The sequence below is a fragment of the Poeciliopsis prolifica genome, unplaced genomic scaffold, assembly GCF_027474105.1.
Source record: "Poeciliopsis prolifica strain line A6 unplaced genomic scaffold, Auburn_PproV2 SCAFFOLD011, whole genome shotgun sequence".
NCBI lineage: Eukaryota > Metazoa > Chordata > Actinopteri > Cyprinodontiformes > Poeciliidae > Poeciliopsis > Poeciliopsis prolifica.
In genome coordinates, this window is record NW_026562386.1 from 8148669 (window position 1) to 8175634 (window position 26966).

The window sequence follows — 26966 nt, forward strand, 5'->3', positions numbered from 1 at the left end:
ATGTATATAATTAATTTATGTAGACAAATGATTTCGTCCGACACCTTTTGTGACGTCATTCCCAAGAGCCATAATAGACAAAAATTCAATGCATCACACGTGTTGAGATACAGCTGGCTGTGATTATACACCTGGCCAGTAGGTGGTTTCGTGAGCACATGAAGATTCAAGAAATGAACCCTTTCTCGAACCAGTTGGCAGTGTCAATGTACTTCTGTGGGTTATATGCACAGAGACAAAAAGGCATGAAACCACTGATTGATCAGTGCAGACAGAATGAGAGACAGCATATTGAGAGGAGACACTAATGTAAAAACAATGTGCAGTCTTACTTCTGGGACATCCATCAGATGAATGTGGACTGTCTTTTTCATCTATGTTTCTTGCAAGTCCATTCGAGTTCTCTAATGGACTCCGGGCTCCGTAAAGAGCATGCTTGACAAAAGTTCACATTCATTAATCATTACCTGCCACTTGGCGCTGCAACCTCTACCATCTTGGTTCATATCACCTCGTCCAACTCTCTCAGACTGGAAAACCCATTATTTCTCTGTAAAGTCCTCTGTGCAGCATTTTTGTTCATCTCCACAGGCATAAAGCCTCATGCATTAGCATTATTCTACCTTAGGTGACTATTTACAATGGACTTGACCATGAGATAGAACTCTAGAAATACTGCAAAAAGAATACCCAGCTGAATATTAATCGAATATTGATGTCAAAACAAAAGACTGAATATAATTACATTTCGATGCACAGAAACTCCTATGAAATCTACAATACACTTTTTTAAATGATCACAGCAAGGAATTTTTGCTCATTTCTGATGGCATCTAGGGGACAAGAGATATATAATCTGCGTCAACTCTGAGCATATCCTTTATATAAAAAAGTTGATAAATGAAGAGTGATTAGTAATTTTCCTTCAAACTTCATCCAAAATTTCCTCGTAGACAATCAAGCTATGGGGGTAAAAGAATAACTCCAGGAAAAAAAATAACCCCTTAGGAGGCCTTTGGAGGCAAAATAAAAGTAATAGATTTGTTTTTTGACAAATCTGCAATAATAAGAGACAGCTTTGAAAATAATTTACAGTTTCATTAGTTTTGCTTTGTTAGCAGCAAAGAGAAAAAAAAACCCAATAAAATTCATCAGGCAGGTGTGACCAGATCAGCTCTATGCAGCATTAGCACAATAATGATTGCAGGTGTTCTTATTCACAGCTCAGCTCAACTACCAATCAAAATATTAACACCTTTTTCAATGTATTCAATTTAACTCTGCAGAACTCCCTGCCATCTCCCTTTCTAATGCCCAATTTCTCCCTAATTCATTCTCAATGTGGGGAGGACATGTATGTGCATGTTCATTGTGCATTCGGGGCCCTTTGATGTGCCATCCTTTGTAATTTCAGCCAAATTCGACAAGCGAGTAAGGAGGTTGTACTACGTCTCATTACGGTCCAGAAAACGGCTGCGTCATTGTTCTGCCAACAAAACAATATGTTAATCCGGTTAAGGCGTGAATATCTGGGAGATTAATTAGGAGTGAAACGATTTTCTCAGAGGGACGAAACAAAAACAAACAAACAAAAAAACGACTACTGTGTAAACAACAAAGAACTGTGGTGCCACAGACCCCAGATAAACAAAATGCTCACTTATCCCGTGCTGTTGAGACATTCATTATTTGCAGTTAGTCACCATCTGCATAAATACATTTCACGTGCAGAACACAGTCATACAAAAGCAAACCTTGCCACTAGATGGCGACAGACTGCTCAAAAGCAGGGCAGGTTTAAATATAGCAAAAGAAGAATCAGTGTAGCATTCGTAATTTAATACTTTATTTGTTGTTACAATTGTTTTAAAATTAATTGCTAACTAGAATTTGTCCTTATCTTTTTAAATGTATTTGCATTATTTATGGTCAATCTTTAAAACTCTGGAATCGTTATTTATTTTCCCCCCGGAAGTAGAGACCCTGGCTAACACTAATAGCAACAGTAGCGGGCTAACAGAAGTGCCTAAAAGTAATCACCACGTCCCTCCTGTGGGACTAGTGTTATAGCTATGTTGTGGAATACATTGTGACAACTAAACCGAAGATGATGAACGACATAATAGAGGAGCCTGAAAAGGACACACTCCTGGAGGCGCCGCAGGAACAACAAGTTTTGTCGGTAATGTGAGCTAAAGCTAGACTGAAGACAGCTTGGATCAAAACAGAAACTGGGAGTTTAGCTAGCTAGCCTACCATGTCATCTTTGACAGTTGTTTACATTAGACCGTCTTCAGATAAAAGCTTCTGAGTTTATATATATATATAACAATAATGCCAGCATAGTGATTGTCATAGAAAATACGTCTTTCTAAACCGCTTTCTCCTGTTCGAACAGTTAGGGAAAGCTAAACAAATGTATTTGTTGTGGTCACAGTGCTGTTTATTTGTAAACCCCCAAAAAATCTATTATAGGTTGCTCATCAAATGTGTGTTTCAAGACACACTCTTAATATTTATAAGTTCACATATGAACTTAAAAGTTCCAACTTTTCCATATTTTGTCACGTTGCATCCATAAACGTCAATGTATTTGAAGAGGAAAATTGATTCTTAAGATAACTTAAATAAAAGTTTGACAGAGGGGTATGCTTTTGTGTTTAGCTATTGTAACTCTTTTTAGTTACAATATTTGTCCCTACCATTTTTACACTTTTGGAGGTTGAAAATGGTGTTCCGCAACATATCTCATATCTCAAGCTTAATCAGATTCAATGTGTCTGAAAATCAATTTTCAAGTCTGGCCAGAGTGTCTGTGTTCGATAAATAACTGGACTATGATTCTTACACATGAATATACTTTGATCCAATCCATTCTACGGTAGTGCCGGCTGCATGTTTAGGGTTTTCCACTGAAAGTTGAACTTCTGCCCGAGATTCATGGCTGCTACAATCTCACATGTTTTCTTGCATGTATTGAGCTTCATGCATTTTCATGTCAACTATAAGCTCAGTCTCTGTTGAAGAAGAGCTTTCCCAGAGCATGATGCTGCCTCCACTTTGTTCCCCAGTGTGGATGGCATGTTCTGATTATACAAAATCCAATTTATTTATAAAGTAAAGTGCAAGTGCAAGTATACCAACTACAAAAATAAGTTAAGAAAAAAGATATGAAAATCAAGTTATTCAATAATTATTAAAACATTTATAAAGTAAAACAGACACAATAAAAAGACCATGTCAGCTTATATGGTGCCAAAAGTTATTGAAAAAGAAGGAAGATAATTCTGGAGTAAATCAGAGAGGTGCAGAGAAGGAACACCATTTAGGCATTTATAAGAAAACAAGAATTTTGAAATTAATTCTGTGATGTGCGGAGGCCGGTGAAGAACAGACAAAATAGCTGAGAACAGACACACTACATTTGTTTATTCTGGGCTGTCAGTTTACATGAATTTCCAAGACTTGGTGAGGTTACAGTTTGGTTCAGTTTCCTTTTTTTTGGAGTTAGTAGCAGTGTAATTTACCAAGGCGTGTCTTAATAAAGTGGCTATATGCAAATGTATGCACACCTTTCATATTGTTGTGTAACATAAACGAAAACAAACTTGAGTATCTAAGTTAATTCCATTGAGGTTTGTGGTTGTGGTCTGACAAAAACATGTAACAGCTGAAGGGTTATGAACCCTCTTTATTTGAATTTGTGAAATTTCAGGGACCAAGTAACAGCACAAGACCTAAGATTCCAGATGGAGGCATCCGGCCGGTGGAAAAGAGAGGACCTTATATCATGTCCAGAGCTCCAGCCATCCACCTCAAATTACGTGAGCATTTTCATGGATAAAGCAAGGAGAAAGATGAGAACAAGGCTACAAACATCTACAAACTTTCAGTGACTTATATCTGTTATATTTAACTATTTAATTGAGGTTAAGTCCCTGACTTTTTAGAATGTTTAGGGTTTATTTTATCCAAGGTCATAGAATGCAGATATCATGTGCAAACATTACAGACCGACTTTAAACAGGCAAGGATTATACATTAGAAATATGTGCACAGTAGCACTGATGAATCTCAGTATGGTTTAATCCATAATGTGGTTGTTGGTTTCAATCTGTCAGCATAAGGATGACATTTCTTCTTTTTGATCATTCAAAGAGAAACACAGGGAGATGGTGAGGAAAGCACTAAAGAAGAAAGCCCTCTCTGCTGGTGTCCCAGTGGCACAACAGCCCAGACCGGGAGTCAAGAGGTGGGGAAAGAGAAAAGCAGTTTTTTTTTTAATTGTGTCACATGAAACAGGGATGTTTAAAGAGATATTTTTCTGTACCTTGTTTTTCAGGACGGTGAAGTTTAACAAGGGCTATGCTGCTTTAAGCCAGAACGCTGAGGAAATGTTGGTGGCGCTGGACTCAGACAGGTGGGGAAAACAGAAAGAGGCATATATCAATCAGATGATGCCGTTGAAGTCAAAATGATCTTAAAAGCCGTATTTACGGCTGATAGTGCTATAAAGTTGGCACTGAACTGCTGATTTAGTTTAACAGCTAAATTTACGACATTCACAGTCTCGTTTCCTGATGTTTACAGTGATGAAGAGATCGATTTTGAGCAGTATTCCTCAGGATACTCTTCAGCCGAGGTGAGTTTGTCTCACTGGACATTTTTCAGATTTGTCAGATTCTTCTTTGACATATTGTCAAACTCGCTGCGGGACTGTTGGCCTGTGGTTGCGAGAAGATCATTTTGCTTTCTTTTCACCAAGGCCTTCATTAACTCAATTCGTGCATTTTTTAATCCTCTGTGTGCACCTTTTCACACTATTAAGAAAGTGGTTTATTGGAAGCCTTGCCTTCAGAATAATTATTCAGAAACTATTGTGCAATTTTTTTTGCAGGACATCTGTAACAGATATATAGATTTTTAAAGCAAATAAGAGGTAAAAGATAAATGAAACAGTTTTTCTTATGGCACTAATAGAACATTACTTTGAGTTATTTCAACTAACAACCACGTCACAGATGACAATTTTTAATTTGTTTTACTCAGTAGTCATTGAGTTAATGTCACAGTAATTTATGTGCATAGTTGTTTTCTTTTTTCTTCTCACGCCATTGTTTAAGGTAATATATGACATATGCTGTACAGAGAAATTGCTTGGCCTTATTTCCTAGAGTTAGGGCTGAGCTCACAAGGGCTGAGCTTGTGCATTTGTTTTTTTATACAGGCTCCCCACCACAGTATTTATTTTTTTTTCATAGCTGCTCTCATTCTTCTCTATTCTCTATTCATTTGGAAGAGATCACTGTCCTGCATAAAAAGTAGTCTAGCTGTGACTGTCAGATGGGTTTGTTTTAATTGTAGAATATCTTAATGTACAGAGAAGCTGTACATTAAGATGTTTGTAGAGCTGCAGCTCAAATCATCAGTCCTACACCACCCTGCATTATATTACATATTTCAGATATGAGCAGACCTGTCCTCCTATGTCAAATCCAGATGTATATTCTTCATTTCTCATCTTATAGGCTCTAGTTAGAAACTAGAAGTCTTTTTCCTGCAACTCCTTTGAAACAAGCCAAACTTGTTTATCATCTGTTTGGACTCTCATAACCTTTTTTTAATTTTTTTATTTAACATACTAACTGAGGGTCTTTTTAAGTGGAGTTTTTTTTAATCTTTTGGGATTATGCAGAGCCTTGTAAAATATCACTTCTTGGTAAACTGACTGAAACATCCACACACGGGAAGATTGGCAGCTTTATGCAAATGAAATGTCATTATATTCTCATGATGAACTGGCAATCTTCTCAAAAATTAGTTCTAGATAAGCCCCCAATCAGTCATCTAGATATCAAAAACTGCCACTTTCCCCTTAGTTAGTTCTGTTTGGTGACTGGCCTGAGAAATACTGAAATATCTTGATTTATTGCAAATGCCTATCAATGTCTTGTTATGCACTTTTTTTAGTTGAAGAATCAGACAAAAAGGAAAGGGCAAGCATGTTCTGGATAAACCAGTTAAACTTGCATTTTTTTTATTTTTAAAACTCGTCTTTGTCAATACACCTGCAGCATGTCTATATTTCTCCTGTTTGTTTTAGTCCTTAAAATGTTAACTTCAGAGCTCTCAATTTGTTAAAATTTTGGAGGAAAAATGCTCAAGCTCTTTTTTCCTAATGATCTAATTGGGCAGGAAACTTCTGGAAATTGTCTAAAAAAACCCACATATTTCCCTCATCAGTTCTCTGCATGGGATAAAAATAACTTCAAATATAAACTCACATTTTTCAGCTTTAGCTCAGGTGTTCTGTGAGGTTCTAGTGTTTTTTTTTTTTTTTCTTTCCAGGTCCATCCTGATTTAAGCAAGCAGCTGCTTCAGGATGGCTACCACCTGGATGAGATTCCTGATGATGAAGACTTGGACCTGATTCCCCCCAAAGCCATGGGTTCTTCTATGTGCTGCTGCTTCGAGTGCCCGTCTTGCCTCATGCAGTGATGTCGGTGCTGTGTCTTGGACTTTCTGAAGGTCTGACTCTTTATTCAGCTCGCTAGTCGCTGGGGCCAAAGCTCTTCTTTCTAATGCAGCTCAGCTGCTGCATGTTGCCTGAGGAAATCCAGGTCTGAGGCCTGATGCTCGACTGCTAACATTGAACACCGAGATCGCTCAACTTCAGTGAGAATGCATAAGGACATGAGAGCAAGCCTTATCCACTGTGACTCCAAAGCCTAACTAATTGTATTTATTTATCATGTTCTGGCAGCATTCACAAAACCGTAACCATGACCCTGGTCTGAGTTGAGTGATGGAGCATTGCAACAATGTTGATAAGAATTTTGAGTCAAGGAGGAGCTGGCTGGTTTATTTCCTCCATGGTGAGCAGCTCTGTAACCCCCAAGAATCCCACCAGTATGAAGGTTTGTGTGGAAAGTTTAACTGACAAATCTGAAATGATCAACTGTTTATCTCTAACTGTTAAATGATATGGGAATACTGGCAGCAGCTCAGTGCACAATAGTAGTCTTAGCTTTATTTTTACTTCCTCTGTCATTATAATCTACATCTGATTCTCTCTCTCAAAACTCTAAATAGCAAGGTGACCATACAGATGTAGCGCCTGTTTCAACAAATAAGAGCTCAGAACAAAACTGCAACATACTAAGAAGCACTCCGTTTATACATTTTGCACATTGTACAGCTGCTGTTTATGGTTCAAAATGTATTTCTGGCGACGGAGCTTAAATTGAGGATTATATTTGGATCTTGTCATTCACTTTGTCACAGATCTACAGTTTGACTTGGACCTACCTACCAGCAATGGGAGCTGTCTCATACAGCTCTTCAATACATCTGAAGAACAGATGTATTGAAGAGACTGAAGATTGACTAAATGATTCTTAAAGGTAAATTTCTTTTGATTTGTGTAGTATTTTGGTTTAAACAACTTCTACGAAAACATGTCTCCACATCAGATTTGAGTTACATTATTTATTTATCATTGTATTTAAGTGTATGGTAAAATACTTGTTACAAGTTATTTACAGTTGTAATATAATTTACATTTAGCATTTGTATTCACACATTTATTTGCTTTGTGTTCTGTTGCTTTTGTCTTCAGGACATCAGGACACATTTATCATTGATATTACAGCATTAATTGTTTTCACTTTTGGATGCATTTTAAAATTATCATCACCAACTGTTTGCCAGAGATGAAGAGACTTTGCCGTCTCAGGAAGTTTTTATGCGCAGTTGCACAGGGATCGGATAGACTGTTGCATATATATTTAAAATTAAATTAGAAAATTACACAACTGCTCAAGAGAATAAAATAATGCAGGCAGGATTAAAACCTTCCTATCTACTGTTGCATATATGCATAGCAAAACAGTTCAACACATTGAGGAAGTATAGGACTAGAACAAAAACAAAATTCTGTGCAAGGACAATGTAGGAAGAGCTGAAAGCGGGTCATAAATCCTGAATTGGAGAGTTGAGATACGCAGCATAACCTTAGGTTTCATAGTTTTAAGGCAGGTTTCTGGTTTGAGCAGACTGCTTTATATGGACCTTCTAAATTAATTTTTTAACCCCATTTCTTGCTCTGTGGTGTGTTTCGATGTAGATTAAATTTTGCACTTAACACCAATTGCCAGTAGCAAGTACACTTGACTCACCTGTACTATGCAACGATGGGACAATCTGCTTGTTGTACAACATTGTGACAAGGTTGTGTTATTGAGTGCTGAATGCAATAAATAAATGTTTTGTTGTTTGTTTTACAACTGTAAATACTCTGTTCCCATTGTACTCTGTTGGTTTACATTATAAATAAAAAAAAATAAAGAATTCACATTACAGGGAACCTCTTTCTTTTTGGACTATCACAATCTATTCAACCACTTAAATATGTGAAATTGCAGCTCTTTCAGAATAGGATGACTAAAGCATTGGCTATCCAGACTAATGCATGTAATTTAAACAAATTATTTTCTCTAGAAATGAGTAGGATAAGCTTTCAAATTATTTAAACAAATTGTGAACGTTAGCTACTTCCTTTCTTCTAATTAGAAAAAAACATTCTGATTTAAAGCAGATCAATGAACTCTGCTATGTTATAAGGTTTGAATCAATTTTATACTTCAAAAGATTTTGGATCAAATAGCACATCTTCTCACTGACTTCTTCAATTGAAACAAACGCTTCTGATGCACAGGTGTCAAACTCCAGTCCTGGAGGGCCATTGCCCTGCAACTTTCTGATGTGCCTCTGCACATCAGAATTAAGTCATAAGCAGGGCTCTATACAAGAAGTAGGTCATTAAGCTATTTCATTCCAGTGTTTTCGACCTGTGGCGCATCTAAAAACTGCAGGCCAGTGGCCCTTGAGGACTGGAGTTTGACACGGACATGAGTTTCACTTTTTAAATCGACTTACCGACATTCATTTCCGGAAGGGGGCAGCATAGAGCTGTGCTGCTTGAACTACCTGTTGAGGTAAACATATTCCACCAAGTTTTTATAACATCTCCATTGAAAGATTTTTATGCTACAGAAGCAAAATGTGTAAATTGTGCATATACAGTATACGCCCTGAAATGTAAAAATGTATTCACTTCGGCTTTAAAAATATACACGCGACGATCAATACCTGTGTTTTTATTTCGATTTACTAAAAAAAAAAAACATACTTATGACGTTTTCGCAATAACCGCGAACATGTTCTTTGTAATCCTCAATCCGTTGAGGAATAATGAAATTACTGTCAGATAAAAAGCATGTATTAATTTAATTAAGTCGAAATACTTGTTGCTGTCGTTGGGCGGGCCTAACGCTGGTGTGCGCCATGCGAGGGGGGTGTCAACTCCACTGGAGGAAAAAAAAAAAGAAAAACGACAGGGAGTTACCTCAGCGCTTTTCGAGGTATGAGATTGGGTCATTTACCACCCTGCTCCCTTATCTATTAAAGGAGGAAATCACGAATTTTACGAAAGCGGTGGAAAAACCGGACAGAAACACGGGCAAACCTGGAGAACTGGCCCAGGAGAAAACGTCGGATTGCTCCTTTTTCTCCTTCTCCCGGCGGATCAGTCGGAATCTGAGGGGCGTGCACGCGCGCATGCGTGTGTGTTTACAAGTGTTTGAACGAGTGCCAGAAACGAGGGAAGAAGGATAAAACCCCAAGGAAAGAGGGATGGTGGACAACTCCAGCAGCAGCAAGGCGCAAATGGTGAGTGGTGGCTGTGCTTGTTTGTGGCTCTGCTCTTCTCTGACCTGGCAGCGAGCTGAAAAAGCCCCCCGACAGTTCGTTTTTACGCTTTTATTCACGCTTGCCGAGAGGAGGAGGCTGCTGATCGCGTAGTTTCCCAAAGAAAAAGGAGAGCAAAGTTTGGAGAGGTAACATGACCTTTAGAGCTGGTTACTTTTCATTCGTTTTTATTATTGCAGCTGCTGCAATTTTTATTTTTATTTGTATTCTCCTAAAAAAAAAAAAAAAAAGCGCAAGTTGGCTGACTTGGCATGTTTGCATGTTATCTCCTCCTTATCTCATGTTATCCACGTTATTTTGAGGATGTGGCAGCCAGCACGCTCTAATACGGAGGAGGTGCTTTAACTGTACGTCTGTTTTGCCCCCCACTTTTGTGGTTGTTTGCTATTGAAAATAATGTTGATCAAAAGCTAGAACCTAATTGGGGACAGTTTTCACATTGGTATAGCGTGATTATAGTTTAATTTATTATGCCAAGTTTGTGTCCATCCCTCTCTTTAACGATCGTCCACTTCCAATACCAGTCCAGGTTCTGGTCATTTTACCTTCTTGCCATTTCCTACGTTTTAAATTTTGCTTGACTATTTAGGCTCGGAAAGGTGGGCGTCCTGGTAAGGTGACCCCCATTTATTCTTCTTGTCTTTGAAGAAATTGCTTATCTATATATTATGTATTTATTTTATTATAGATGAGTGTTTATGTTAAGTGTGTGGATTATTGCGCTCACCTATAGTTTAATTCAGTTGGATTTTATAATCTTTTATGACGTCTTATTTCCTCTGAGTTTTGGTTCTAATCTCAATTTGGGCCAGATGACTGGAAACGCAACAACTGATCAAATCAAAATAGCAAACCCGTGTGACCTTCTGCTGCTAGAAAATATTGGAGATTTATAATCATATTTCCTTTTAGAAGACCTTCCAATTTGCATAAAAAGCATTGGAAATCATTTGTTGTCAAAACGGGTACAAAACACCTCCTCGCATGAATTTGAAATAAAAAAATAGCCAATGCTGAGTGGGTAAGAGGGATAAATGACCAGTACCCTTGTCAAGTGTCAACCCTGGGATTGGAAAACAATTTTTCAAAATCACTCGAGTCATTTTCTATTATCTGCTCATATATGTAGGGAAATGTGGCTATGAATTCAGTAAATAATATCAGCAGGACGTCACTTAACATTGTCTTGGTTTGATCAAGGATCATAATTTATCAAATTTCCAAAAGTCAGCGGGAATCATGAAAATCCTCAACTACATAATGAAAAAGAAGAAACACTTCATAAAGTGCTTCACAGCGGGATAATAAATAGCCCAAAATAAGTGAAAATACAATTTTAAATCCTATTTTAATAAAATAAAATTATATGTCAGACTTGTTCAACAAAATAACTGAGAGAAATTGTTCATGGGTAAAGATTCTGTGACAAATTTACGTGGAGCCCGAGTCCTAAGAGTCATTGCAGTCAATATTTATCTGCCGCCTCTGTGCTGTTTTCTATTTAAAAATGAATTTGTTGCCTGTATCAGTCATATTAATACCTGGTTTATTGTAATCTGCTTAGTTGTTGGTTTCCTTTATTTAGAGTGTGTGTGCATTTACACTATTTGAGTATATATATATAGATATATATATATATATATATATATATATATATTATATATATATATATATATATATATATATATAATATATATATATAAAAGGATAAGAGTGGAAATATTTTAATATAGAATCTAGCGCATAATGTCCTGGATTTATTATTCTTTTATTTATTTATTTTGAACCCGGTTTGAACCCTGAAAACATGTTGTTTGGTTATTTAGAAATGTGTTTTATATATGCAAATGTGTTGCTAGAGTATCTTTACAGAGAGAGTAGCTTTATTTATCTGTACTTTATGGTTCTTTCTCTTCCCTCCACAGCCAAGCATGTCTCAGGAGCCCAGTGTGGCTTTTCCACAGAGCACCTCTACAGGGGGAATGAAGCTGGAGGCAGTGATGGAGCAGCTCCAGCGCCAGCAGCAGGCCCGTCTAGAAATGGAGAGGAAGGAACGGAAGCTGCGAGAGGCCCACATCATGTACGCTCAGCAGGTTGCAGCCCAGCAGGCCATACTGGCTGCAGCCCGGGCTTCCGGGGCAAGCTTCATGGGCAAAGGCTTGGCTGGAGGCGTTCCTGCAGCCGGCTTGCCTCCTCGGGTGTCCAATCAGAGCAGCGTGGACTCGGAAAGAGAGGAGGATGAGGACAGAGGCCGGGATTCGGGGGATGAGGATGACGACAACGAGATGATGGAGGGGGACGAGGGCAGCGACGAGGATGAGGGAAACGCCAGCGGCCTGGAGTTTCTCCGCAAGCAGACCCTGGCTCTGCAACAGAATGCCTCCCGCATCCCAGCCCGTCCGTTCGCAGGCTACTCCATGTCGGCCCCCCAGAGAGCTGCCTCCCCACCTGTTAGAGTGAAGCAGGAACCTGATGAGGGCATGTCCCCTGCAGGACCAAACTCATCTGCCTCTCCTAATGGACAGGCCGACTGGGGATTCGATGACCACTTCAGACAGGTTAGTTCCTTCCTCTCTGTGGCTCCTGATGCTACGATGCATTTTCTATTTAATCTTTCTTGACTGCAAATTGTGTTTTGCTCTTTTCCTAGTCATGTCCTCTAAATATTGTGTTTCCTCTGATAATATTAGCTCTCTTAACATGTTCCTGTCTTTTGTTAAATTCTGTGAGCTTAGTGTGATTTCTCTGCTAACCCTCCTGCTGGCAAAGACAGCTTAATCTTGACTGCATCGTGCACTGCTCCGGGAGTATCTTTGTAAAACACTTCAAATCTCTACAGGGGGTTGACCGCCGATTGGCTTTTGTGGTGGGTAAAAAAAAAAAAAAGAGCCTCTTGAGTGAGTGTTGGCAGACCGCCAGGCCGAGGTGCAATGTGTTCACGCTCGCCAGTTTTCTCCTCCTGCACTCAGATTTTGAGTGTGTGTATCTTGCTCTTTGTCCCTCTTGGCGCTTTGCTTGGGCTCTGGTTTGGCTCTGGTTTGGCTCTGGTCCAAGCAGCGGAGTCAGGCGGGGCAGTGCTGCTGCTGTGAGGCTGTGGGTGGCTGCCTGGGTCAGCTTGATGATTTTGGGTGGGTGGAAAGGTTGGATGTAGTACACAGTAGCAGCCACCCCAAAAGGTTCGGCTGTGTGCCAAGTGAACTTTCCCTTGAAGGTAAATATTGCCTCGGCACCGTGTTACAGAACACTGACATGTCAGGAGGGAACCGAGCCAAGCGCCATGTGGTTTAACATCATAGCTACAGACGGAGCAGGTTAAACACGGAGCTCACGAGCCTGTAAGTGAGATAAAAAGCTGTAGCTGTGCAGAAGTGGAAAGTGCAACAAGACATGTGATTGGACAGTGGGCTAGGATGATTTGGCTCTCATGTACTTCTATTTTATTATCTATTTAAAGGCAGTGGCCATTTATTTCACTGGGGAAACAGATGGTTTCAGGGACGCAGTGCCTGGAATCATGTATTAAGTGCATGATAACTCTGTAAAAATATCATGTTGTCATAATATTTTGGAACACTCAATGAGCAATCCGAGTTTGATCCAAATTTGAGTTAAAACAAAAAGATTATTACAACTGTTCTTAAAAGTAATCTAACAAATCTGTTACATTTATTACTGTTATTTCAACACTTGAGGAAAAACATAAAACAAACACTTAGTATTGCTTCTATCATGTGAAATGTACATTTTTCTATTCTGCTATTTTTATAGTAACAATGGAAGTGTAATGACTTTATATTAGCTTGTTAATTAGTTTACCTTCCTGCTCGGTTAGCAAGCCTACAGATATAAGTTTTGCTGTTTGGTTCTGCAAAAGAATTATGTCCAAATGGTTAAATGTGCCTTTTTTGTTAGTTTGGTGAACATATAGTAGCCTTTTTTCAGCAAGTTGATAGGCTGTGCATGAAAACAAGTGAGTGCTGGACATCGCTGCGGCACTTTACTTCATGCATCCAAAGAAAACTCTGGTCATTCTGACACACTTTAAGGTCTTGTATTAATAGGATTTCAAACCCTACAGGAAGAAGAATCATTTTAGGTCAAATCCCAAAAAACAAAAAAATATTCTTTTAAAAATAGAACCCATCCTTTATCATGCAGGCTACTTTAAGGTTACATTAAATGACAGTTGTATTACTAAAGAGAAAACAATATTTAGATTCAATCATAGTTTCAAATATGTTTATTCCCTCACTGCATCAATGGTGTGAAAAAGTATATAAAGTAACAATCCTAATTTTAAATGTTTTTAGGGATCACCAAAAAACATGTGGTGATCCATATTGTTACTGTTGTGGTGAAAAAAGATGCAGTAACTCTTATCTTAGTTTCTGACATGTTTGTAATTGTAAACGGCATGCAGTCATGTTTTGTGAACCAGCTAATACCAAGTGTTGCTCTATAATACGACAGAATTGTAATATTCTTCACATTAACCACAATACAAGTAATACAACATTTTTAAGATGTTTACTCTATATGATTTGTATAAAGAAGTTAAAATAAATGTTTCTGATATTTTCACATAGGTGAATTTTTGTGTAAATACTATGAAACTAGTATTTTTATTTATTTTTTTCATTCAAGGTCATCACAGGGGAATGTCCCGTCTGTCTCAGCCTCCCCAAAAAATATTACATCCAAGCTTTTTTTTATGCCTCTTTACAAAAAGATGCATTCAAGCTTGGCCAGAGAAGACTCCTTGTCATCTCAGTGTGACTCGTTAAAGAACTGAGCCGTCATTGGCTCTGCGCTGCCAGTGAAGGTAGTCATGGAGCCAAGTTGACGAGTAGGTGTGAAGTGGGGAATTGCATGAACATTGCACTATTATATCCATATTGCTGTCATTTGTTGCTTCTCTAATGCCAACTCCACTTGTTCAAGCCCATTGTCTGAGGTTGAGATGCAAACTTTGCAGTTACATGCAGGTGTTCAATTGCTGTGAAAGTGAAATAAAACTTTTTGCTTCACTCATAAGCCAGCAATTGTGAGTTTTCTGAATTCTTTGACCTGGACTTTTGATATTTAATGTGAACTAGATCTCATCTCATGGATAACTGCAGGTTTGCACTCCTGTCACAACTGAATAATAATGCCATTATTGCACAAGAAAGACTGCACTTTTTTTTATTGTGCGTAAAGGAAGAATTCTTTGCAGAAATAAACTACAATACTACACAAATACACATTGTTTTTAATTTAAAAAAAAATCTACTCTGTCAACACTTTTCCTTTTTTACAAAAGAACAAAACACCCGATGATGAGTGTGAAATGAAACATCCTGGAAACAATGGCATTCTATTTTGCACAAATTCGCCAGAGACTAAGAATAGACCAGTCAGGCTCCCATTCGGTAATAGTAATTTTTGTTGTTATTTTTTTCTTTAAAAAGAAGGAAAAATGTGTTTTCGTGGGGGCGGGGAGGTTTTGCATTCAATGAGCAGAGGACATTTTTTTATGCAACCTATTGCCGATCAGAGCTAAGCAATGGGAAAATTACTCAATTTTGTTTACTGGCAGACTGATTAGTGTGTTTCCTGTTTAGAAAGGCTTGTCAAAGTAGACACAAATCTTGGACTTGCAACAAAAATTAGAACTTTTTTAAAGAAATGTACACGTATAAAATCTTTTTCTTTCAGAGTAAAAGATTTGAACATTTTTGAATTGTTCCATCCAGACTGGTAAAACAAAACACTTTAGATAATTCAACTAATGTACCTGTTGTGACTTCTGTCAACATAAAAAATAAAAGCTGTCACAAACTTTAGCCCTGGCATCTGATCCATGGCCCCAGTTTTGCAAACTATTATTTTTGGGCCAGTTGCTTATGGTGTGTTTATCCATGTGGGCATGTTGTCCATGCATACTTGGCGGCAGGCACAGAGAGATTAATATTTATGAATGCAAGTAGAGGTCTTGGGGCTAAAGATAACTGCCCTTAACCACATTTCCAAATTTAGCTTTGGACAATAGAAAACAGGTCATGGTACTCCTTTAGTTCAGAGAGTTTAAAGGAAACCAAGTTCCACAAAATTGGTCGAACTGGTTACTGTTTCCCTTGAGGTCAAATACTAGGTTATTTTGCTTTCTAGGGTTTGAGCGTCTCCTGAACAGTAGATTGTAACAGCCAACTTGTAGCTGACCAGTGTCCTATGTGTGGCCTGGCGTCTTTTATTAGGAGAGGTGGCCAGAGCCTGGGGGTTGGGGGCGGCATTATGGGAAGAGAATTGGTCTGGTCTTTTTTTGTTTCCTCTCTTTTATCTTTCCTGTCATTATGTCAGCTCTGCAGTATTTAATGACGGCTCATCTCTTCAGGCAGTTTCAGGTTGCACCGCTGTAGGGGGAGGGGATCCGTATAGGCAGGGGAAGTGTGTGCTTGTGTGTTTATTTTTTTATTTTCTTTTTTGTTTTGTTTTGTTTTTTGTTATTGTCTTTGAAGGACCACAGTCAAGCCTGACAGGTGCCACAAATACAGACTATCTAAAATTTTAGAAAAGGACATTTGCAGTATTCTGAAAGACAAAGGACAGATAGAATGACTCACTAAAGGGAGATTTCTATAGATTAACTCTTTGACATGTCAGTGTGTGTCTCATGTAACCTGTCACACTGGATGGAGACTTTTATCTAAAACACTTGGTGGATGAATGCTGTCAAGAGACATCACCATGGTGCTGAAGCCTCGCAACCCATAATTAGAAAAAGTTTAGGTCCTGATGTTATCCAGAACAATTAGGTGATTAAAATTTGTTATGTGTATTTAACAAAGCTGCATAGTGCCTTCTCTCCCTGACTTTCCTTTTTTATTTGTGCACAAACTTGTCTAATGATGACCTTATTCATTTCCATGACCAAAATTAAGAAATGTGTGAATGGGAAAGTGTGTAAGAAGAAAAAACAAGGCACAGCTCTAAAGTTTGTGAAGAGTAATACTGGGACATTTTTAATGACAAACTCAGGCATCAGTGCAAAGACAATAACCAACCAAGATGAAAGCAGTAATGGCAGTCAGCAACTTGAATTTGAGCTCATAAATTGAAGATTTATCTGGTTATTTATCCAGGAGGCTGAGGCAGAGCAGAGCCTTGGATACAAAAAATATCTCAAAAAACTAAAATTGTAGGATCATTCAGATTGGCATTGCTATTTCTGCTCCGATTCTGACCATCATTGTTACTCTGATGTGCACCAAAAAGTTATTTTAAACACTGTCTCAACAACAGCCTAAGTTATAATGAAACCATACAGTGATTGTACAGGTCAATAATTTGTTAATTTTAGAATTATTTCAGGGAGACAATCTGTCTCTCCATTCAAACTTTAAGCTAGTATGTAGTTAGTTTCCCCATAACATGTGGGTTTAGTCCTAGAAAGTCACTTCTCTTCTCTGGTTGTTGAATCCCAGTTGTGCTACCTGTGGCGTAACCTGCGTTTCATCTTCCCTCAAATTGTACTTATATTGCTCTTTAAAAGGGTACAGAAAAGATTCAAAGTGTCACCAATAAAAAAACTCTTTTGTAGGTCATGTGGAATCAGCTAATAAAGCTAACCCCATGATGCTTGCAATGTTTTTTTGTAACAAAAGTCCTCACAACATTGTGTTTTTTTGTTGCTCCTGATTAGCTTGAAAACAGCCATTTGACACATTCCTGTTTAATAAATGATTTTTTTTCCCTTTATTAAAGCAGTCTGCTTTATCCAACTGTCATCCAACAGATAATGCAGACACGGAAAACACATCATCGAAATGTGGCACTCAATTCCTGTAAAAAGGGGGGAAAAAAAAACATGATAACATGCGCTTTTTTTAAATGATCAAAAAATGTTTCTTTAATTGGTTTGGAAAAACAAAAGGAATAGCCAAATTTGATTTATTAATGTTTCATTAACTATACCTTTTAATAGTTATAGGTTTTATGACTCTAAAATATAATTTTCTTACTGAGGTCCATGGCTTTTCTTCCTATTTTTCCTCCCAAATGTATCAGTTTATGTGTGGCAAAAACTGCTACATTGTTTTTAACTGAATGAGATTTCCCTAATTCCTTGAAACAATTTGACTGACAGGCATTACAAATAATCCATCTTGCAGCAAAGTACTCCTGCCTATTTGAATGAATGAGAACGTCTTATACAGGGCAGATGGGTGTGGACAGACATGTTAACCAGCGTTTTCGTGTCAGTGATGTATGCATGGTGACCTCAGCCCTCTCCTAAACAGCAGAGTAAATGAATGTCAAACAAGAGGATGCACAAAGGTGCCGTGTGGAGCGAGAGATGAGCTGGGCAGCCACAGCACCCCGGTCTCCTCTGCAATAGGATGAAAACTACGTGACCTCTGTCACTTAGCATCCACATATGAATAAACTCCACCTCTCCTTACTGTAATTTGTTTGTGGTTATAGATAGTGTTATTTTGCCTTTTTACATAATGCTGAAACCAGATGTTTACACACATATTATAAAAAGACTCCCTTTGTTGTCACTGTTAATGAATCAGACTAACCTTTTCCCCTTTTAGGTCAGTTGGTGTTACCAAGTTTATTTCTATTTGCTGGATACCATAATAATAACAGAACATGTTGTAGTTTAGGGCAATATTTTGACTTTCAGACAATTTTGTTCTCTTTTTTTTTGGCTCAGATGGGCTACCTCCCCCCCATTTAAGTTATCAAAACTTAAACTGACATTAACACAATAAAAACTGCATATTCTTTGAGGTTAGCAAAAAATCTGATAAAGATTAGGGTTGGTGATGCAATATTCTTCCCTTACCTTATTTTCATTTATAGTGAAATCACAGCATATTTGATTTTCTTTCTTATGTTGAGTTTTTAATTACATTTTATTGCCAAGTTCACACTGTATAAATCTGCATTGGATTTATACAGAAACCTGTATTGATTACTGAAAGCCTGACTGACTGACTCCCAATCTCAAACTGATATTAGTGAATCTCACGTCATTCACAGACTTAAGATTTACATGGGCTTATTTCACATTTAAAATTTAGTAGTTCATTTTGATTTGTGCTTTTTTACATTATATGTTTTAATATCTGGAAACATTCAGACGGGTTGTTCTTCTTAGGAAGACATTGCACAATTTAATTCTTGCCTTGTATTCCGTAAGCAAGTGTAGCACTAGCTTTTCAGATAATATCTGTACTCCTGGCTGGAAAGATAATTATTTATTTTCTTTAAGAAAACAGAAAAAGACAACTAGTAATTTATAACTGTTAAATTAATGAGTGCGACATGAAAAACTTTTTCCAGGAAAGCTTTATCCACAACTCAGGCAAAGAATGCATTTAAATGAAAGCTGCTTGATCAGTATTGGTCATGTTGGACAAAATCTGTTTCCTCTCTGTAATTGGGCATCGGCTATTGACGAAGCGCGGGAACGCTTGCCACTCTTGCCACTCTTGAGCCTTGCTTTTCATACTCATGCACTGAAGCCTGTCTGTTGAGGCAGCAGCGTTGCATAATTTAGCTGTCGCCCCAGCAACACATCAGTCAGGAAGTGGGGAGCTGCACGGCTGCAGCAAGTAGATCGATAAGGATTGTGTGTAAGCTTTAAGAGGCAGGAATGTTTGGCATTGTTTTCAGCTCGTTTCCACAAATGGGGAGGAAATTGCATTTAGCAGATGGACTCAATGCTGTTATTTTGACAATAGAAAGTGGAATAGTTCTGCAATCAGTGTGCAAAAACACTATATTTGGCTAGAGCATTGTATTTTGTTTTTGGAAGCACAGTTTCTGTAGTTGTGCTGCATGAGTTGATGTGCCCCACTTCATGCGCCAACTTGACCTGGTTTCTCTCTTTCCGAATGTTGTCTCAGATGCCATTACTGTCAGTGGCTTTTAAATGGAGTACTTAGTATTACTCCGTTTACTGCACTTCCTGTTATGTTGATGTAATAAGACTGGAATTACTGTCTGACCTCTGCTTGTACAAATTGCCTGCAAATGGAGGCCATTCAGATGAGAAATAATGAGGAGGGCTGTGGTCCATTAAAACCTGTTGCAGTGCTTGTTCAGAACAAAGAGCGACTATAATGTGTGAGCCCTGGAATATCTTTCTTTGCGCAATCTCCTGAACCACACAGGGAATTGAAAATCTCAATCCACACAGTTTACAAAAACAGAACAGAAGACCATATATGTATGTAAAAAGAGGTACATTCAACCCATGCATTACAATGGAAAGCACTGAGACTTAAATGATGCCTATGGAGTCCATAGGCATCTTTTTGACTGCTATTTAAGTTTGACCTGGCTTTTATTTAGCCTAGTAAATATTTTTTAGCCCACAAAGGTGTTGAAAGTCAGGCTTGGTTGGCTCTTACCAGCGACCCCCATCCGCCCTTCAACTACATTTAGATTTAATTGATCTTTATGTGGATGTAGTCATGTTTCAATCATCACTGAAACTGCGATCTATTTGGGAGTATAATAATTTGTACAAAATAATAACAGAATAATTGTTGTTCTGTTTTGGAACTTCAATGCCGTTATTCCATAAAGAAAAATGAGAAACTACTAAAACTTGCATTTGTTATACAATCTCTGCTTAAAAACTATTTGTTGGTTGTTTTTTGTTTTTAGCTAAAGCCATCAAGAGGTTTATGGAAGATATTCAGAATCCCTTGTAGTCACAGTTTGCAGTCCACTGATCTGATACTTGAACTTTTTGATTCAAAAGCTGCTGATAGTGTGCGTATCAAATTGAAATAAATCTCCCTAATTGTTATTTTTAAGTGCCAAATTTCTAAAAAAATAAATAAAATAAACAAAAAATGTCAATCACTCTGACATTAAACAGCTTTATCTTATGCTGACCTCTTAACAGCTAAGTGTGGCTCCACTGCCCCCTCCCAGAAATAGAGGTATTGAATTTAGTAGGAAGATGAAGGGGGTAGAGGGGCTGCAGGAGAGTGGTTAGTGGTCTGGCTCTGCACGCTACACTGCCCCACCCAGAGGAAACATTCCAGACAGAATTAAAGAGTTAACTCTTCAAACAGTGAACATTCCCACTGGGGGCTCCCAACAAGAGACAGGGGGTTTGATGAGGGTGGTTGGGTGCATGTCCATGTGGTTGTTGAGCCTCTCATTGGTGATCTTTCAATTCATTTCACCCAGTGTTGCAGGGGCTGTAAAAGGGGGGGAAAAGCCAAAGTGCCTCAAAGGGAGGAGCTGGAGGGGAGTACCCCACTGCTGAGGGCAGAGACAGTTGGGGTTTTTTATTTGTCTGAGTTCTAAAGCACACATCTGCTCACAGACAGGGGGAGGCTCCTCAGAGTGACCGCAGTCCTTTAACCTCTGTCACGCCATGCCCTGGTCAAGCGCGGTGTCTGTTTGTCAGTGATGACTCTGCCATCTGTACAAAAAACCTCAGGATTCATGCTAGTTTAGGTTTCAGTACTGAAGTGACGAGCTGTGCTGCTCCTTGAGAAATATGCCAATATTATTTGTAAATAGTTAATTGTTTATAACAAAAATAATCATTATATTTTCATTCTTTGTTTCATTTCACCCCGGTAATGGGGGTATACTGTTTAATTGTACTGCTGACTACAAATTGGAAAAAAACAAACAAACAAAAAAAAAAACACCTGTTGCTATGCACTGCAAGACAGCTGGCTTAAATAATTAAAGCTACACTTTTCCCTCTCTGTCTGACTTGAAAATTAAAGGAGAGCTATCCACTACTCTTATTAACATAACCCATTTTAAAACGATGGTTTACAACTTCGGGGCAGCATGTCTATTAAACGGCAAATTAATTAATCAGCTATTATCAGATTATTCTTTCTGTCTTTGTTGATACAGGGCAAATCAGGGTATGATATTGTGCACAAAAATGATTACTACTGAGTTTGCCTTGCCTCCTCTATATCTAAGAAACATTTATGAGCATCAAAATTAAAATGGGTAATTGCCAAATATAAAATCATAACTAATAACCAGTATGTTAGATTATTTTAGCAACAGTAGTAACTTTATCTTTTACGGTGTTGTCATTATGTAAAAAAAAATGTGGTATTTTCTTCACTTATTTGCTGTTCATAAGTGATAAATGATAACAAATGAGTATGATGCGCCTGTGAATCATACTCACTTATTCAAAGACATTACAGTCATATCTCTGAACAGAAATTTAGTAAAGAGTTTGAAATATCCTTTATTTCACTGCAGTGTAGGGACCAGTCTTAAAGTCCCTACACTGGCTCCCTGAAGTTCAGATAATAGACTTTAAAATTCTGTTGTGAGTTTACAAATCACTGAATGGTTTAGCACCACAATACATTAAAGATCTGCTGTTGTTGTATCAACCTTCCAGACCTCTCAGGTCTTCTGGTTCTGGTCTGCTCTGCATCCCCAGAACCAGCACCAAATGAGGAGAAGCAGCTTTCAGCATCTATGCACCAAAAAACTGTAAAACAGCGGAAACCCTGACTTCCTTTAAATCTCGACTAAAAACACACCTGTTAAAATAGTATTCGAAACTTAATCAATTAAAAATTTAATGATGGAACAATGTATTGTTTATTCTATGTCGCATGACATTGTGTATTTGTGTTTATGATGTAAAGCACTTTGAAATGCCTTGCTGCTGAAATGTGCTATACAAATAAAATTTGATTGATTGAAATATCCTTTATTGTTCCTCAGTGGAGAATTCAGGTGAAATCATATTTCTCCCTCTTGCTTATTTTTGCCCACAGCCTTTATGTTTTACAGTGACTCCTGCAGCATTTTTTTTGTGCTGTGGTATTTATGCACAGTCCATAAGTACCAGTTTCAAAATGCCATAAAACCATCTACATGATACAACAAGATTTGGATGTGAACAAGCTTACATAATGTGACGTAGATAATTGTCCATATTGCTTTTATTTGATAATTGTTTTCTGAAAATGTGATCTTATTCTTTTTAATCAGTGGATACCGTATGTTACTACACCAGGGTTTTTAATTAGGTTGTTGTTGATATACTGATGTGAATGTTGACACACACTTGAAGCTTGAAGTGATGGTCCCTCTGTGTGCAAATAAGGGAAAGCTACATAGAACTAAAAAAAGCCAAAAATATTCAGTCTCAACCAGGACATGGGCAACATAAGACCTGCAGCTCAACTGTCATACTCTTTGACCCAGTATAAATACCACAAAATGTAAAGAAGCACAAAGGGGATTTCCCAGACTTTTTACAACTGAGCCCTGACTAATTAAATGAAACAAACAAAAAACTCTCCTGCACTACCATTATGCTACATTCAACCAGTATGATGTATATATTGACAAATCAGACCTTATAAATTACAAAATACAATAATTGTAAATAGGAAAAAGACAGTAGCTTGGTATAAAATGTACCATACATTATTTATCATACATTACACAATGCAATTATTGATTTAAGAAAATCTGATCCATGGGGAAAAGGCAAACTGAGGGGGAAAACACTAAACTTAAACCCACGTCATGATTCAGTGGCTTGTAGAAACACTTTTAGCAGCTGTAACTTATACTAATTGTCTTCTGCATGACCTTATCAGTCTCTCACTACGTTGTGGTGGAGATTTGGCCCCATACGTCTTTGCAACATTGCTTCATTTGCTACATGATTTACAGGTATTTGTTTAAGGTTCCGCTCTGCCACAGCATTTAAATCATGTTAAAGTCTTGACTTTGACTGAACTACAATGTGATTCTCTCGCTTTTTTTTTCTTTTTCCAGTCAGTCTTTTCCAGATTTGTTCAATATTAACTAAAGTCCAGTAATCTTTTCTGTGCTACACTAGTTAAATGAATGAAATGGACATAAAGTTAGCTTGAGCTATTTTTTCTCCTTGTATCAGTCATTTGTAAGACTACAATGCAAAATATTTTTGGTTGGTTGTGTTTTATGAAAAGGTTTTCTCCCATTTATTAAGTCTTTTTGCTGGTTTTTTGGTTTTTGGTATACAGTACTAAATCAGTGTTTAATTTTTATCAACATATAGTAGCATTCAAATGCAAAAGTACTTTTTTTCATTTTGTGGATTTGTTTATAATTGACATTGTAATCTAATGGACATTTGGTCTACTTTTTTCAATAGAGCATTTGCATTATGGTATAGCGGCTAGCTAGTGAATGTTTCAATTGACACAACTTTCTTCTTAGGAGTTTAACATGTTGATTACTGGTAGCAAAACAAGACAGGTGACATTTTCCACTTTTTTGAGAAATGGATGACAATCTTGCCATATATAAAGAACTGTTGTGCAACCATATGTTGCAGCACATCCACTGTGCTTTATCTGATGGGTGCACTGTCTTATCAGTTCACAGGTTCACTAGCAATGATATTATTATTGGTTAGAAATCACTGCATTGATTAATAATTAAAATTTCTATTTGTGGTTTGTATATCCAGATGGGTAAAAAGTTGAAAGTAAAGTGCAACCCTTGCTATTTAGTGTGAATTGAACTTTTAGTTTTACACATAATATAATGGATGATGCAATCAACCTATTCATGCCTTGTCAGGTGGTGGAGGAGGGGATTTGCAATGCAATCCAACCATCCAGCATGTAGATAACTTATTTACCTTTCAACCCTAATACAAAGTAAGCAGTGAATCATTTCAAGACACATGAACAATAACAACAATGGGCCAAAGTTAATAATTTATGAGAGAAGCTAAAGGCTTATTTTTTTCTTTATTTCTTTTTTTCCCCCAAAAGCAGAGGAATATATGGGTTCTTACAACTGCTTGGCTTTTCCTGTAAATCTAGTTGTTTTTTTAATTAAGCTTTTTTATGTAAATGTTCAGCCAATCTTTTGGTTTAAGGCTGCAATTTCAAAATGTAACATTCACAAGCATGCTTATTGATAGGTAGACTGCATTTTCCTTTTTAATTAGGCTAAAAAAAAACCCCTAACATTTACTTGGAAGGTTGTGAATTTGAACTTAATGTTTTGTTTTGTTTTTTTCCCAAACAGACCCTTGGAGATAGTCTTCCCTTCACTGAAAACTGAGATACTCAGGTCCATTGTTATTTGATCAGTTTGTAGTAAACCCGAAATCCACCCCCCTCAACACACACACAAACAGCTTTGCCAGTTTCATTCATACTTTACAACCACTCCCACAAAACGTATCTCAACACCTGCTCTTTAATGAAGGCGAACAACATAAGGGGGGAAGCCAAATGAGAAAAAGACATCCACCAACGCCTTCAGCAGCTGCAGTGAAACATGGACAAGGTCATGTTACACATTATGATATTGTTGCTAAAAGTTTCCGTGAGTTTTCATATAGACAGACAACATTGTGTTATATATAATAAAGTTTAATTATTGTATGCGCCTTCTGTTATTGTGAAGAGAATAAACTCCTGTAATGTAAAGTATTTATAAATTTGGTGACTAGAACACCAAACATGATTTTCTATTTGACTCTGATATGGAATTAAATTTATATAAATTTTAAATGTAAAAACAAAATCTTGTGATCTTTTTGGGAATTAACATGCTGAAAGCTAGATATTTTTCAGAGCATGATATAGGTATGTTTTTGAAACAACAATAATTATATTATTTATGCTTTTGAATTTTTGTGTTGATACTTTCATTTTCCAGCAATTTAAATAACACTTTAAATTGCTTTTTGAAGGAACTACTTTTAAATACATTATAAAGTTTGCTTTATTTTTAAGATTAAACAGTAACACAATTTAAGAAAACAAAAACGAAATAAGATGTTTGCTGGATTTAGTAGTCTCAAGCTATCCAAATTTTATTTGAATGGGAAATCAGCTGTCGACATTTGACACTATGTTTAAATAAGGAAAACTGAAAGGAGGTGGCTGCCTTTCTTGTTTTTGCCCTCTTGCAGTGTAAGGAGATTTACTACACATTTAGTGAACAATTTGAAAGTCTTAACACTTTATTAGTACAAACTGTACCATGCCTTCAAAGTATTAACAAGTTTTTGGTTTTTACATGCTGGAATGTGAAAAACAACGTAGTTTATTGAGATGTTTTGAATAGGCCAATACAATAATTTACAATTGTGAGCTGAAAGAAATATCAAATGTTTAATTTTTTTTTTAACCAGATAAAACTCTGGGGTTGTAATCAACATTTGCATTACCCACATTATTCTTTTGCCCCTGAAAAAAAATTCAACACAATCAAATGTGTATATTTTTAATGTCTACATTGACAGACCAGATGACCATTCCAACCAACCGATTGTGGTCAACCTACAAGGAGAGTTTAAAACAGAGAAACTGCCGGGAGAGTCATGGTAACTCTGGAGGAGCAACGGAGTTACTCCTCCAGCTCAAGGGGACACAATCTGTCAGGAAAGCCATTCGTCTATCTATGTAAGAGTAGCAAGATAGTTGAAAGAAAGTGAAAAGACTTGTGGCAGCTGGCCAAAACCCATGTAGGGACCAGAGCAAATGCGTAAAAGATGGTGCTCTGTCCAGATGAGATTAAGAGAGCTTTTACACAGTAAGAGACCAGGATGGTCTGTTTTAAGGTTGTTCCCTCAGCCCTCTTCATTTGGAATAGTCAGGTGTAAAAGCTCAACCATTGTCTGATGCCGACAAAGCAAGTGAATCTTTGTGCGGTTTGTCTGCAGAGGGAAGGAAACTGCCTGTCTATATAGAGAGCGAATGAGAGACTGTGAGCCAAAGGGAGGAAGTGACAGGTGATTTCAAGAGTACATGAGATGTGAAAACATTTATATCCTTACTATACGTTGCTCTGCGTAACCATGAAACAGAAACAGTTCCTAATTTTTCAGCGTCTTTTTCTATTTTGCTCCTTTCTTCGAATGTGTAGAGTATTGCACTCAATAGTCTGTTGCCTTAACTGGTCATTCTGGGCACATTCTTGTGGTTTGATCCTAAGTCAACAGCTTTTATAACTACATGACATAGTCCAGTTTAGTCCACTTTGAAAGAAGAAGGTTTAAAATAAACCAAATCAAATAATGTTGTCTGCATTCCCTACTCAATATGTCGAGTTCCCTGAATTATTATAGTGTGAAAGCATCTTAAAATGGAATTTTTGGCTGATATGAAAAATTTAATGTGTGGAGAAAAAGAAACACATCTTGAGGAGGAACAGGGAAGCTAATC

At 37.4% G+C, this 26966-nt stretch overlaps 2 protein-coding genes across 6 annotated transcripts in view; both read left to right on the forward strand.

Annotated features, from left to right (window-relative positions):
- Positions 1-1842: 1842 nt before the first annotated feature.
- Positions 1843-8353, forward strand: fam219b (family with sequence similarity 219 member B). The gene is made up of 6 exons (XM_055036542.1): positions 1843-2182; positions 3716-3824; positions 4159-4252; positions 4343-4420; positions 4591-4642; positions 6349-8353. Exons 1-6 carry the CDS (start codon positions 2108-2110, stop codon positions 6496-6498), a joined length of 558 nt encoding a protein of 185 aa, XP_054892517.1. The 5' UTR covers positions 1843-2107; the 3' UTR covers positions 6499-8353.
- Positions 8354-9407: 1054 nt separating this feature from the next.
- LOC129364101 (AT-rich interactive domain-containing protein 3B-like) overlaps positions 9408-26966 on the forward strand; it is a 63061-nt gene continuing 45502 nt past the window's right edge. For 3 of the 5 annotated variants that reach the window (XM_055036533.1, XM_055036535.1, XM_055036534.1), the window contains exons 1-2: positions 9408-9729; positions 11694-12326. In XM_055036533.1, coding sequence (XP_054892508.1) covers positions 9694-9729; positions 11694-12326 — 669 coding nt within the window. In that variant the 5' untranslated portion in view covers positions 9408-9693. The other 2 variants (XM_055036536.1, XM_055036537.1) reach the window with 2 other exon arrangements.

Bases quoted from the DNA above. Each gene is read 5' to 3' on its own strand.
- fam219b (XM_055036542.1), top strand. From the start codon at position 2,108: ATGATGAACGACATAATAGAGGAGCCTGAAAAGGACACACTCCTGGAG. The intron at 4,253-4,342 runs GTGGGGAAAGAG...CTTGTTTTTCAG, and splicing joins CCCAGACCGGGAGTCAAGAG to GACGGTGAAGTTTAACAAGG. The intron at 4,421-4,590 runs GTGGGGAAAACA...TGATGTTTACAG, and splicing joins GTGGCGCTGGACTCAGACAG to TGATGAAGAGATCGATTTTG.